This window comes from Varroa destructor, unplaced genomic scaffold (genome assembly GCF_002443255.2).
Source record: "Varroa destructor unplaced genomic scaffold, Vdes_3.0 BEIS01000003.1, whole genome shotgun sequence".
Taxonomy (NCBI): Eukaryota; Metazoa; Arthropoda; class Arachnida; order Mesostigmata; family Varroidae; genus Varroa; species Varroa destructor.
Genome location: NW_019211456.1, coordinates 4,669,655 through 4,684,568, shown reverse-complemented (window position 1 = coordinate 4,684,568; position 14,914 = coordinate 4,669,655). Strand labels below are relative to the sequence as shown.

Sequence of the window (14,914 nt, the reverse complement as noted above, 5' to 3'; positions counted from 1 at the left end):
TATATATATAATGTTTAAAAGAAACAATCACAAATCGAGGTTTGACCATTTGGTTGAATATTTTTTTTTATTTACAAAGTCTGCATTATGAATGGAGCTCGTCAAGCATAACTGAGCTAGGAAGAAAAATTTATGTGCAGATCCTTAAACAAGGTTAGGTTCATAATAACGTCCTAACAAAACAGACTTCGTTGAGCATGTGTGAAGTAAAATTGTCAATAAGGCCGAATTAAGTCGGAGTGAACTTCATTGTTTGCTTGATCTACAAGCACAACGCTGTTGTATCTGTTCTCCGATTTCAACTGAAATTACGTAACGGTGAAATAATTCTGTATTCGATCAAGCCGTAGCGATTGGCCATAGCGGTACTTCGAGCTGCCATACTGAACCAAAAAATATCTTCAACCGTTTAAGCTACCCCGGTCAGTTCTATAGCTAGTTCGTATTGTGCTTCAATATTGGTATAATTCAATATAAAACTTCAATGTGATGCTTGATATCTTGTAGCCCCCACACAATGGAAATTCAAAAATACTTGTCAAAATCCAAGCATATATTGGTATTAAATACATTTGAGTGAAAGAAATGCCAGTTCTATCTATTTGTTAAGAGCGGTGTTATTCAGTAAATCGGGTACACGTAGAGATGAATCAGGTCTAGCTACGCGGAATAGAAGACTACTTGTATTTATTATATTCACGCCTTTCTCCGACGTACTGTTTGGCCGAAGTATAATCTGGATTTTAATGTTACTTCGGGGCTTTAGTCTAAACCCATAAAGGTCCCATAATAAAAATGCTCTGGTTTAATTTGAATCTTTTCGTTTGGGCACATTTTGGTATTGCTATTGTAGTATTTTGCTGGGGCTGTATTTGACATTGTTGAATTTGAACGGTTCTATCATTGCCAAGATGACGATGCGAAGCACGCGATAAAGCAGGGACGCGCCAGGCCACTTCAGAGTTATAAGCACACCGAAGTTTGCCTATAACTTTCAGTGCAACGTGCCAGAGATTGCCGGTTGTAGATAATATATTGCTGACGTGGCCAATGGGTCAGTAACCCAGCGTAGCGAATTAGATTTGACCAGGCCTGTTTGGGAAACTACAGGCCATGGGTAACTAACCATTGGACTTGCCAACTCACCTGGAACAATTAAAGCCCTACGGCAACTGGTTGCTTCTAAAGTAATTCATTTTCAAAAAAAAGTGCCTTGCGCATTACGAAACAAATGTTATTTAACGCAGATCTCTACTTTTTCACTGATGCTAGGACCGCGTAGGTATAAATCTTTTCTCTAATAATAATTTAATTAATATCTTTCAATAAAAATAATAAAGTGACTTTTGCATAAACGTATAAAAGGCCAAGAGTACGTAACCGCACTCTTGGCCTTTTATTTGTTAGGTAAGTAGTCGTGGTATGTCCACTGTTCGTAAGAAATGTTTATTCCTGCTTTTGAAATTTTCAGTTTGCTCGTACCCCCAAAGATTTATAGCTTTCCGCTTTAATTTATATGTTTAATTGTATAAGAGCCTATAGATTGATTTATTTAAAAGCATTATTTCATAATTTGGCGCGAAACACAGACGGTACAACAGAAAATACTAACTTAACTCATAAAAAGGCTAATTTCAAAAGACATCAAAATGAGACTATAGTCAATAGCTACCGTCATATAATTATTGCCTGGTTTCACTGGAAAACAGATAATATCTATTCCATCATTTCTAGTCATTAACGTAACATCACGTCCCTATACGAACATGACATATGTATAGAAATATTCTTTGTATTATCTTTACTTAGTTTATTGTTACTATCAAAGATTTAATGTAGAATAGAGACATTTGGTTTACAACAAGGGCGCGAAACTCGCTAATGTGAATAGAGCTGGTAACGTTGTAGCAGAGTTGTACGACACTGACCATTAAATAGGCAGTCCAATATATTAGTGATTGGGTAGATCAGTTTTGTCTTTTGCCAGATCGCCGTAGACCGGCTGTCTTCGGTCGTCTATGAACGATAATCTCGTTGCCCACAAGCGGCAGGTGAATCGAAGCCCATTCAGACGAGCAGTGGACACCTTCAGGAACAGTGAGATCCTCTTTCACCTCAATAATCTGACCTCTCTGCGTCACCTTCCGTTCAGAGCTCTACGCCGCCTCAGACCATTCGGAGGTAGCTAACTCAATGCGACTTAAACTCCGATTCGTTTTTTTCAACTCCACTGGCTCCACTCGCCACATTTATTTATCCTCCATCATCTGCAGGGCAATTCTCTCTCTCTTTCTCTCTTTTTTCCTGGATCGTTTCTCCTCAAAATTCTCGCTTCGCCCCACGTTATTTCATCTCAACACATATGCGCGGCTCCCCGTCCCAACCATTCTCGTCTTTAGATTGACTTCGACCCGAATCGTATGTAGTGAGTTACCCGTCTGTATCCGGCAGTCCAACCTAATAGAAGGCACGAGACATCATTTGAGTGTTTTCTCTTCGAGAAGAAGTCAGGCACAAGTGGGAGTTCGGTAGCCTTTGTGGGCTGTTCGATGGCGGTAAAAGGGGCGCCCTTTGCATCTCTCGTATTTATTCAGTTTTGCCACACAGAATACGATTTCAGTCTACAAAAGGAGTCGCTCGTTGGATTGGGCGCCGGCCCAAAAATGGAATCAAATTCTAGGTGCAGTATATGAGCTACGTTGGTTAACTCACGTTCACTGTTTATCCAATTGCACTAGGTACCCGCTCTAATTTGTAATTTTCTTGGTTAACTTAGCATATTATAATTTTAAGAAAATCTTAGTGTGTTACTCATCTCTGTAGCCTATCCCTACAACTTACTTTGGGCATTTTCAGACAGTCTGTTAAAAAGGAGCAGAAAAAAGTGCAAAAGTATAGGTTTGATGAAAACTAGCAACTTACGTGTATATATAGCCATATAGGGTCAGCACCGATTCTATTTCAATGCTAGCAACGACGTCCGAATTTACTTTTGAAGCAGTCACTAATAACTTACCCTTTGCCATCTATGTCTAGGAAATAATATTTGCGTTTTCGTAAAATGCTTCCATATATGAATGATACACATTTTGATTATACGCATTGTCGCCTTACTGCACGCATGCGTTCGTCAGAGATCCTGATACTCCCTATATTAGGACGGAGTAATTTAACGGCAGGAAATGCGCTATTGAAAAATAACATTGGCTATGTGCTATTATAAATACGGTATAGTCCATTGTTACGTCACAAATCAACTAAGAGTGCTTCTATCTGCACTTAACAGAGCCTTATTTCGGCGGGAATTGATTCCGTTTCGTTATGTCTATTGTAGATTCGAACGTGACGCTGGTAAGAAGCTCAGAACGCTTTCAGGTGAAGTGTCCTACTGTGCCAACTAGAAAAAGGGTTCGTGATATCGTATGGTTCAAGGACAATCACACACACCCTATCTACAGGTAAGCAGTGCCTTGGATTCTCTTCATATGAAGCTCTGTTAATTTGGCCTGCGATGACTTTCATCATGATCGTCTATAAGATCTGCTACCTACGTTTGGTTAGCACCGAAAAAGAAAACTATAGGTACTAGGATTCATACTATATCTGAGTGTAAAATCGTATAGCTTCTTTTGTCAATGAACAAAAGTGCTAGCTAAGCAGAGGAGGAACAATAATATCCATTGTTCATTCATATGAGAGTCCTTAATTAGGGGGCTTTTTTTTTACACTTGAAAGCGGCCTAGCGTGATGGTGAAACTTCAGTACGATGCATTCTCCTGAGTCATATTGGGATAGACGCTGACGTTAATATTAAACCGGCCTTAGAGGGTTTTCGAAAACGAATTATTTTGACATACATTATGCGCTTGTTTGCAAATTTGATTGTCCTGGAAACCCCAATATATGTCCAGATATAGTGCTGACAATGCCGTATCATTGTACGGTCACCCAACGATACACCAGCATCAACCACTAGAAATGTGGAAAGGTCGCGTGTTCTCCTTTGTTGAAGACAAGGAACAACCAATGCTTACGATCGGCAAGGTAAGAAGACGCCTACCCTCAAATTATTACACAACATCATGACAAATATAGGCATATAGTTCCAGTATGGACAACTACAACAGTATTACGAGTGGAATGAATGAGCTGTGGGTCTCTAGACGTTCAATAACTGTCTTCTCTGAAATAGTCGGCAATTAAAATCTTTCTAGTACGATCAGTAAGCGCAATAATCGACTGCTAAATATCAACGAAGTAAGTGCCGTATCTGGAGGCCCTTATTCAGGTCAAGCCTATTTTAGTTTACTCATTTTAGTATTTATCTGAGGCACTGATCATGGAGACTGCTTACTGCTGCCATTTCGATGTATATTCGCTACGCTAAACGGTTATTGCTTGTCTGTAAATTGAATCATACATTACTCGTACGGAATCGTCAATTACTGAAGACGTCCTCGAATATAGAATGCGTCTATCTATGATTAAGGTTTTCAAACCTGACCATTAACTGGTTATGGTAGGATCGGCAGGACTACAGGGCTCCTTTGGTTGCGTCAATTGTAGCATCTCGGCCTCCGCCGCCGAGAGGTTAGAGCAGTGGATTAAGAAGTTCTACCGCAAAAATTGAATACAATCCATTGACTGTGTGACACTTTTGTGCTTAGACAAATATTTATTTAGTACTTCATAGATTATTTCGCGTTAATTTATTTATTAAACGGACTTGAAAAGTGAAAACGTCATAAGAAATGATGAGAATGGCTAAACGACTCCAAAAACACAGAAAAATAACGTATTGAAGCTTTATATCTTATAATAATTAATAGCTAATGATTTCTAATAGTACATCTTACTTTTTTTCATGGTGACGATGCAACAATTTAATTAAGGGCGAGTGCGTAAACATAGATAATAATATACGAGATGGGAAATATGAGCAAGTAAAGAGATGATGTTGTATAAAGCTTTGATTTTTAGTGTACGTAACTTCCCTGTATGTACTCTGCACAGAAATTCTGTGTCTTCCGCCCTCCCGATAACTTTCTAGAAACGACCGGGATAATGGCTGACCACAACATCTGGCAATTTTATGGTATTGAACTTAGGTTATTAGGCAGACAATTTCTAACTTAACATTTGTGCACAGCGCGCATCAAAACCCCTTAGGAATTAGTAAAAGATAATTTTCAATGATTAAAAGGTAAGAAATCATCGTGTACTAATATATAAAGTCAGTTAGGTTTTCAGGCCAATATATTCAAATCAGGTTTCATTCTCAATCATACCTCAGGCAAATCCGAGCGACTCGGGGGTATACGTTTGTCAGGTGACCCTTTCAGATCGACATTCGTTAGCGACTTCGACCACTGTTCTCATTGTTGGTAGGTATTTATTTTCAAGATTAAAATGCCCATTAGAATCCTGTATATTTCGCTGTTTCGTAAACACAAATATTCTACGTCCTTAAGCACTAACGTGAACGAGAACTTAAGCAAACTGCGTACATCAACTTCTTTTTCAACTCTATGTATTTCTACCTTCTAGTTCGAACAAATTAAGGACATGGCCTATGTGTGTAGACCTAATATGATTCAAACGGTAGTATGTCTGAGTAGCCAAATGGATGTACGGCTGGATCAAATGCAGACCCCTTCTCCTACCTAACTGTCGGCCATATTGATTTACCTCGAAGAGGGTAACGAGATTAGCGTTTTCTCATCTTGCTCGATACTACTAATTTATGCATACCAATCCGCATCAGCAGGAAAGGTAAGCGGAATTGGCAAGAGAAACTTTTAACCTACTGACTATAAATTTGAATTTGGTCGCCCTTTTCCAATCAAGCCTCGAGTATCGTGATACAATGAGAGCAGAATTAGCCTACGCTATAATCGTGTGGGAGGAATGAATTATCGCGAACAACCTCAAAGCCCATCTCTACCAGGCAGGCTGGCCCCCAAGGACAATCCGCAAGGAGGAGAGCAAAAGTTGCAGGCCATTTCAAGATCCCTATTGGGTTGCCCGAGGGCGGTATAACACGGACGGCACGGTATCCCTATTCCAGGCTAATTCCTTGCTAAATGCAAATTAGAGACACGATATGCTGTCAAGTCGAACGCACTCTATGAGTGCTCGATGAATCTATTCTTGAAATAGCAGGGTAATTAATTGTAATCAATGAAAGCAACGCATGATGCTTAGGCACTCTTATGGAACATTCTTTGCACATGATTATATACCACGTGTTTCGAGGAGCTAAGTGTTATACTCTGCGTTAGGAACGGTACCTTCCTCTTGCAGGCTTTGATCATTGACACTGTATATGAGCCGACTGGAAAATTCCCAGATAAACTTCTTGTGAAATCATCATGAATTGGCCGTAAATTGTTTATACGTCAGCTAAACGTAAATCGTTCTACGCAGGTAACCAATATAACGTATGGCAAATGCATTGACCGAAAGCGTAGCATTATGGAATGGGGGCAATATCGTATCTGCTATAGGAATCACCTGTCATTTTAATACCTCTGTTTACATATGAAGCCCTCAACTGGATCCGGCCATCGATAGATGAAAGAGCTGCACCTAAAAATGTGTTAAAGACGAAGGTGGCAATTAAGCCATCTGTTCCATTTAACATGGCTAGCCGATTGGTCTGTAATTAGTAGAGAAAGTTAGTACTGGCCCCGATGTTGGGTCCGTATCGCTGGCGTTCTTTAATTAATCTTCCTGCATCGCCCAACAAAGGTGCTACTGCACTTTTGCTTGGCGGGCTGCAACATAAGTGAGGTTTTTCTGCGAACATTCTTATACAATCATCCCACGGTATACGATTGTACCCGGGCAAAACCGCCTACGAACTCCACACACGATAGCTGCTTTTCGGACTGTGCACTCTGATGTATTCTGTTTTCACTCAATCAGGAAAAGGCAGCGGGCCAACAAAATGCTGCAGTATCGTATATAGCGGCCCACTGAAAGAGAGCCAGATACCGGTTTTTGACTTTGAAACTTTTGCCCTTTCAGCTCAGCTTTGCAAAGCGATTTTTTTACTTAGCTTTTGCTAGTAAGTGCGAAACTCATACGCGTACGCTTCTTTTACTCTGCCCTGTTGTCGGACAATCGCATCTACACGGATGTATCTAACTGCCGAGCTGCTGTACTGCATAAGAAATCAACGTGTTTATTTAAGTGGACGTTTGGCGATTATTTCTGAACCCAACTAGGGCCCTTTAGGCCTCGGCTGCCTTCGACACAATTGGAAAAGTCCTCCCGTAGCTATGGTACAGCATCCGAATATGAATTTGTTTGTGGACAGCATTTGACACGCCGTACATTCAGAAAGGATTTATTCCATACAGCATAAAACGACCATACCTATCATTTCTCTATTTATCGCGAAATATGCTAACTTGTCTAAATGAATGTATCTTTCAAACCAAGCACAGCCCCCGTCCTCTTCCCTATAATGTTTCGTTCTTCTTCCCGTGCATAACCCTGAAGGAACACTGCCGTTTAGAGTTAATGAGGAAGAACAGCCAACTAGAATAGGGCGAATTGTAGTACAATGCTCTGGGAAGCCCCTCTATATATTTATGATTGTTCATATGTAAGTATATAGTAACTGAGGTATAAATACGTTAGAAAGAAACGTATAATGGATGATTTTGAACTTGTCTACAGAGAAGATGTGTTCTTCTACCCCTTTGGAGTCCCCCCATTGGATTCCGTTCAAACTTGGCTTGTGGAGAGGGTGGAAGTAAGCGCACAGGCGAGCAAAGTAAGAATCTCAGTGAGGAGTATGGAACTAGCCCCCAACGGTGGAACAGCTGAAGGGGCCGGCTAGTATCAAGTAGACTGGCAGTCGAGCTCCACCTCCGCAGGTTGTGCTCGGTTACAAACTATAGGCTCCAGACGGGCACGAGAGCCCTAACAAGTCTCGTGTTCGCCGCTGGATGGACTGAGAACGGCGGACGGCCTATTGAGGAAACATGGCGTTTGGTCGGTTTGATCGAAAACAGAGCGCCGCTTCGTCAGCAGCTATCTAGTTCGTCTCATCACATCTCGCGATAGAATGAAGAAACAGGAACCGTGCATGTTCACAGCAGCCGCACTGATCGTGGCCCAGGCATCATCATCATGGACATTATTAGCAGCATTGCGAGCAAATTACCCCTTTCGTGTCGAAGAGGCAATAATATACGACTGAAGAGCATACTCAAACAAAGATAGCGCACACCGTTCGTGTTGGCATTGTTAACGCATATACCGGTTCTCGTCAAATAACACAATGTATAAGAACAATGATATTTACCAAGAATCGCTCTCAGGACAAATGCCATTAGGTATTACCGTTACTGGTCGATGGATCCTAATAGCTGGGCTTTTAAACCCGGTAGGGTTTACTCGTATCGAAGTCTTTTTTATTTGTTTTTACTTCGCCTCGAATAATTGTGCTTCTTTTTAAAACGTGTGCCTGAAGCAACGCTTTACTGCAACACCGGAGCGTCAACACATAATATAAATACGCTACGTAACATTATCTCATGAAAATTCATATGCATCATTTACAAAAATGTTATAGTTTACTTTGACAGCTTTCTGCATCTATACTGCCTTGCCCACCTGAATAGTCTCGTCTTCCGTCCTACATGACTTCATGAACTCGTCGATACTTCGGGTTGCCCTCACTTGAACCAGACGAAATCAGCCCATATCCGACTATCTGCTAACATCTTGGCCCAGCCAAGCGCACCCACGAGCTATGGCGATTTCTTTCCCGTGTCATAATTCGATAATTGTCTTCGGGCGTCTTTTGTTCCCCTTAGAACCCAACCCAGTGCGAGCAGAGGGCTCGAAAGGATCTCTCCGACAATTTGATAGAGTTTACGTGGGTGATTCGGAGCAGAGAAGGATCAATATGCTCGTCTCATACAGCCTTATCGTGTAACATTATTAACAGCATGAACTAGGTCCAATATGAAAAAAAAATTTGCTGGACAGATACCTATGCACTTTGGATTAACGTTACTTATATTGTATTAACTACAATACTGAGTATCTGTTATTTACATATTGTAAATGACTGCCTAACGTACTTATTTGCTTACGCACTATTAAGTCAGAGAGGTCTCTTTTAGACGAATACTAGTCGTGATGATGCGAAAACGAAATCTGTCCATTAAATCAGCGTCTGTAACGCTATACATTGAATCTAAGAACGTTGTTCAGGAGTAGGTGTAGTCCTTTTTAAATGTATCTCAAAGGATCACCTCAGCATATGATAAGATCGCGTCATAATATACTATGAAGTGATTTATCTTTTCGCGAAAACCATTATTTACATTGTCATTTTTCCCCAAAATTGTATTTTTATTCCTAAATTTGTACTTCAAACAAATGTACATCATACATAAGAGAATTTCGAATTCGATGAGTAAGTGAAACTTGGAACTGCTCATATCTATTAACGCGATTAAGATACTGACGTTAACAGTTACGCGTTTAAGGTCTCGGATTTGATAGCCAGTCAGAACGCAGTGATTTTTTTATCTTAATATAACCTCACATAGCACTTAAACGATTGATCATTGCAAGTAGCTTGCTGAAGCCATGTTTAGCCTTAACTATTGCACTGTCACCATATTGCGGAAAGACCAGCGTTCAGAGATTCAAATGAAAGCTTTCGTAGATCATGAAAGCAAAAGAAAGACGAGCATCGCTAACCCATTATGGCGATTGTTTAACTAGGCGACTCGAATCGTCCAGAGTTGTTTTATACGGAAACAGGTCAACGCATCAAGGCTTTCGTGGGGCCTATGGTCGAAGGTGATGATTTAAGGGTAACCTGCGTTATACAGAGAGGTAGGCAATTTGTTTCAAGTTTTATACCCAATATCAACAATATTAAAACGAGCGTCTCATAAGATGCTCGATATAATACGCTAATTGATAACCAGTCATAGTTTGCCTAAGTCTGGATTAGTTATCTTTCATTGTTGCAAATAAAAACCAAAACATTTTCTGTGTACCAAACGCGATGTGACGATCGTAAAAAAAAATGCATAAATCACATTAAAGTAGCAGCAGGTTAGCCCCAACAAAGAGAGCCAACATTGACATCAATATCTGTTACTGTATTAGTGACGGTTGTGTTTCTGCCGTTTCATAGGATTTACTCTGCAGTGGTTTCTGAATGAGCGTCGGATTTCCGAAGGTTACCTCACTACAAAAAGCGCTACAAGACTTTCAGCCGGAGTTCGTATTGCCGGCCCATCAGCCAATTCGTCTGTTGTCCAGAGCAAGCTTTGGCTTAAGGCTCTGACCAGGTCAGACCCAAACGCAGCTCACAATGCTTTTATACAGGAGAACAACAATTCCATAGAGTCCTTCTCAATGGCAAGCATATAGTGCTTTATCTCAGACCATTTCGTTCGCAAGTTCCATGAACATGCACGTATTCCGTATACACACGTGCCCTCATATCATTCTCTTGTCTCAATTGTGAATATTCAGGACTCACATAGGCAATCCACAAAAATGTACAAGTTTATTGCAGAACAGAATAATCAAATTCTAATTTATGATGTGAAAAGTTACATCAGTCTATAAACGTTCTAATAACTTGGTAGTGACCTGATTAATACATGTCAGACTCGTTAAACATGGCTTATGTGTTATATCCATTGTCAGGGATATGCATGGCGCCGTGTTAAAATGCGCGGCATACAACGAGGAGCACAATTTGACCACACCGGTATCCGCGGCTATATCACTGTGGAGTGAGTACAATGTTAAAGGCAGACTATATAATTTTGTCGTGAATGCTGCTTAAACCAAGAACTGCTCCTATCGAAAATTTGAATGTTCCTAGTAGTGCTTCTGATGAAATTATGGCAGACGTTAAGCAAGAGCAACACGTAACAAGTCACTACCACGAAAAAGTTTCGAATAATTCCAAAAAAGTTTGCATCCATAATGTCTATAGAAGTGCGGTAAAATCGAATTATGCTGGAGCGGTTGATTGTAAATGGTAAAAAAAAATAAAACAGATATGACAATTTGTAAAAATGAAAACACAAATTATTCTCGTCGCTGCCCTTTACCAATGACAATGTTAGATCACATACGTCCTAAACTACCTAGCAAAAATTAGGAGGATCGAAAGGGGGAATTTAAAATGCCCGGATGTTGTAGAACTTCCTTGATGGTTCTAAAAATGCAAAAGATCATTCATCGTAATGGGTCTACTGAAATAGCATGGTAGAGAAATGATCAAATATATATACTGACCGCATACCTAATTTACCGATATTACTCTAAAATAGAAATTATTTGTTTCAAATATGGCCTAAGACGATCAATACTTAGTTTTTACCGTCCTAAGGGGTTGCAGCATTCCTGATGGGAAAATGATCCTCCTGCTAACGTTCTTTAACTTCCCAATAATTTGCTCCAAGATTGTCATTGGCAATACGATCCCTTATGTATCGCAGACATAATTAGCATTATCCATAAATTGCTTTCTTTTCACCTTCTAATCCCCACTTGCCTCACGATAATGACTCAATTACAAATGGAAGGGTTTACTACTTTTGACGATCGCCGTTAGTTCGAATGCAATCTTGCAATCCCTAGCTTTGCTGTTACCAGATGTATGCCCTTTCTAGCAACATGGAGCGCAGGTAAATAAGACATTTAATTTGATTTATTGTCCGAGCAAAAAAAAAAGTCTTAAAAATGCCTCCCATTTATATATTCAAAAAACCGTGACGCAAAAAGGAGCGCAAAGACGTCATTCATATCGTAAGGTTATGTATTTGCCGTGTATTATCCGGTTTGTGTTCAAAGGCCCCCCGTACATAAACATGTACTTCTTGGGTCTTGCCTTACGTTTATTTAGAAAGCGTAAATTTTCTATTTATTCGCATGAACGACACAAGCGAGCTTATTCTATTCTCATCCGTCTTAATTACCTATATTTCATATCTAGCTAGCTATAGATGGGTTGATTTTTCTAAACGCACTACTTTTTTGTTATTTATTGTATCTAGCTCGTCCAGCGGAGATGCGCATCCAGTCTCGAACTTTTTCCGCTGGAGTTCCAGCTAGCGTTGAGTGCGAGATTGTCGGATCTAGGCCGGTTCCTGAAGTAACGTGGTTCGTGTGTGATCATTACACTAAAAGTTATATTAAAGAAATCCCGCCACAATCGAGGTCGTTTGCTATAAATAAGCATTTAAACGTATTTGTATTTAGATTCTGATTTTCTAAGTCTGAAATGATGGTTTACTATAAAATGAGTTGCACTCCAGGCGTATTTCTGGCCGGCCAGGACAACTTGCATCGACCTTTACGCACGTTTCAAAGGACAACGCGATTACTACTTCTGTGGTGAGTTTTAAGTGACAACAAAACCAGAATAGTTCAGCCAGGTTGCGCACTTCTTTTGAGAGCTCAGGACTTTGATTTGAATAGGCCATACTTCAGAGGCACAACCTTGCGTTAAAGATAATAGTGAACTAAATTCGGCAATTGGGCCCTACACAATTACCATTACATACCTCTTAAATTGAATTTCTACCTTAGGTAACATTTGTCCCAACAGAAGAGGACCAGGGCAGAACCTTAATCTGCGAGGCGCAAAATCAGGCCCTTCACAACTTCCCTGGAAGTTCGGCTAATCAGACACTTGTTCTCAATGTATTCTGTAAGTAATAGCAGAAAATTAAAAAAAAATCCATATCGAAAGTATTTTTGTAAATAATAGCAATTGTCAGCCGATTCCTGATAAACATGTTGCTTTGCAATGAACCAACGATGTAGAAAAACGTCAACTGCATTGTCAACTGGGATAATTCTATAGAAGACACCCTCCGTTTCCGAGCCGTTTCGTTACTTGTCTACACTTCAACTTTCGTTTTCAGATAAACCCAATGTAGAATGCCATACAAATCGGTTAGGTCCATTGGAAGAAGGGACAATATTGGTGATCTACTGTAAATATCGCGCGAATCCGGAAACAGCTGAAATTATCTGGTAACAATTTTTTTTAGGTTAGGGCAAAAATGATAGTGCCAAGCGACTTATTTACAACCCCTCGCCGCCCGACTTTCTCTAACCTTTTTTGTATGAGGTCAACAAAGAATAACTAATGGCCATATTTCCCTATTCAAGTACTGCGAACTCGCTAGGTACTACTTTAGAACAAAGGGCGAACTCCATATTTACCGTCTGCCACACAGGTTTCCTTCAGGGTCTATTTCTTCTGTACTTTTTATTCGTAGGTATTAAACATGCTATTCTAGCAAACGCTAAATAAAAACTTATAGTTCCTAAATAAGTAAATCTTATAGTAGATAGCAGCAGATAGATCTTATTAAGTTCAAGTAATAAGTTCAAATTTCTCTTATTACTGGTCAGTTTTACGAGGTTGCTGTCAATGTAGCTGCTACCATAATGTCCTTTCGTTTACCTAACACGTTAATCCATTGTTTCATAATCAGGATGCTCTAATTTATCTATAAAGACTCTATTATTCAACAACTTTCATATTGCTGCGAAATCTAGCGTTCATATCTAATAAGACATATTGGAATTATAGAAAGTACTCGACATTATTGTATACGTAGAGATTCTTCAACAAGTAGTATTCATTAGAGTACTATCGCTTGACTTTGTGACTAAAAAATACCTTTTTAATGGTATTCGTGCTTCGTAGCGATGTAGTAGGTCTAAACTTGCTAGAGTATTGGTTAAATGCGTTACATATGAAGAGGTCCAGCAGAATTAAATAGTAGACTTAGCTAATGGCGGGTCGAAAATCCCAAAAATACAAATGTTCAAAACCGTAAAAAACGCAAAAAGTTTTTTTTGTCTGGACGCTAAACTAACAACTGATAACCTATTCCCCGAAACGACCATTAATTTCCTTATCAGGAAACGAGCGTAACAGAAATGTTGATGAACTTTTGAGCAAAATGGAGAAGGTTTTTGCCATCTCGGTAAGGGCTCATCCTGTGTGCAGACGTGGCTAATAACCACCTTTGGTCGAATTCTGATTCGCTATAATGAGTTTATTGCTTCATTTTTAATGGAGCTGTTTTTTTGGCAGCTTCTTTGTGCTAGACCTAAGTGATTTGGCGAATAGAATAATATTTACAAATACGATTTTTACACAAATAATGTTCAGTCTTTTAATAAGCTTCAGATGTATTTGCAAATTATTTTGGTCTACTTCGTGTTGCCCTTCATGTACAGGTATAAGGACGGGGCCCGCCTCGAACGAAACGCTCCTGTGCTTGTAGAGCATTCTGTTCGAGGTAAACACTCAGGACGTTACTCGTGTGAAGCCGTCAATGCCGAAGGCGCTGCAAGATGTCAAGAGATTGTCATCGCCGTGAACTCAGGTGATCTCAGAGGCGTCTTTGCTAATTACTTCCACCGATAAGATCCGCTAGAAGTTTAGACCATGGGCGTTAGTTATAGGAAAGATTAGAAACCATTATTTACGTGTGTAATAGCTGCTACAAGTTAGTAACTTACTTCTTGTTATGTTGTTTTGAGATTTTCCATAATTCTTTTCTTTCATTTCATTGACATTTCAGCACCCCAGCCAACTGTTTCCCGATCGTCGGTATCTCATCTCATACTTGCCCAAATGATAATCGTCTTTGCCGTTGCCCAGACGCTACTGCACCGCGGCTGCTGAAAACGAATTCGACAAAAACTGGCAGCCAAATGGCTTTTTAAGTTGAGACAAAAGTCTTCGTTTGTGAAAACTTATCTTCTCAGTTAACACAATGTCAATAAGACTGATCATTATTAATAATGGTATCAATAGAATACATATAAAATCAAAACGAATACAGAATTAATTATAATGTAATATATATATATATATATATATATA

At 39.7% G+C, this 14,914-nt stretch overlaps 1 protein-coding gene across 1 annotated transcript in view; it reads left to right on the top strand.

The window, feature by feature from the left end:
- The window catches only part of LOC111246458 (synaptogenesis protein syg-2-like), a 17,532-nt gene extending 2,628 nt beyond the window's left edge, over positions 1 to 14,904 (top strand). Inside the window, exons 2-13 of the mRNA XM_022796079.2 lie at positions 3,335 to 3,458; positions 3,912 to 4,044; positions 5,294 to 5,384; positions 9,754 to 9,867; positions 10,175 to 10,331; positions 10,696 to 10,784; positions 12,057 to 12,162; positions 12,318 to 12,396; positions 12,592 to 12,712; positions 12,930 to 13,041; positions 14,263 to 14,411; positions 14,610 to 14,904. Of these exons, the coding sequence (XP_022651814.1) occupies positions 3,335 to 3,458; positions 3,912 to 4,044; positions 5,294 to 5,384; positions 9,754 to 9,867; positions 10,175 to 10,331; positions 10,696 to 10,784; positions 12,057 to 12,162; positions 12,318 to 12,396; positions 12,592 to 12,712; positions 12,930 to 13,041; positions 14,263 to 14,411; positions 14,610 to 14,713 (1,379 nt within the window). The 3' untranslated portion in view covers positions 14,714 to 14,904. The remainder of the gene's footprint in view (positions 1 to 3,334; positions 3,459 to 3,911; positions 4,045 to 5,293; positions 5,385 to 9,753; positions 9,868 to 10,174; positions 10,332 to 10,695; positions 10,785 to 12,056; positions 12,163 to 12,317; positions 12,397 to 12,591; positions 12,713 to 12,929; positions 13,042 to 14,262; positions 14,412 to 14,609) is intronic.
- Positions 14,905 to 14,914: the final 10 nt, after the last annotated feature.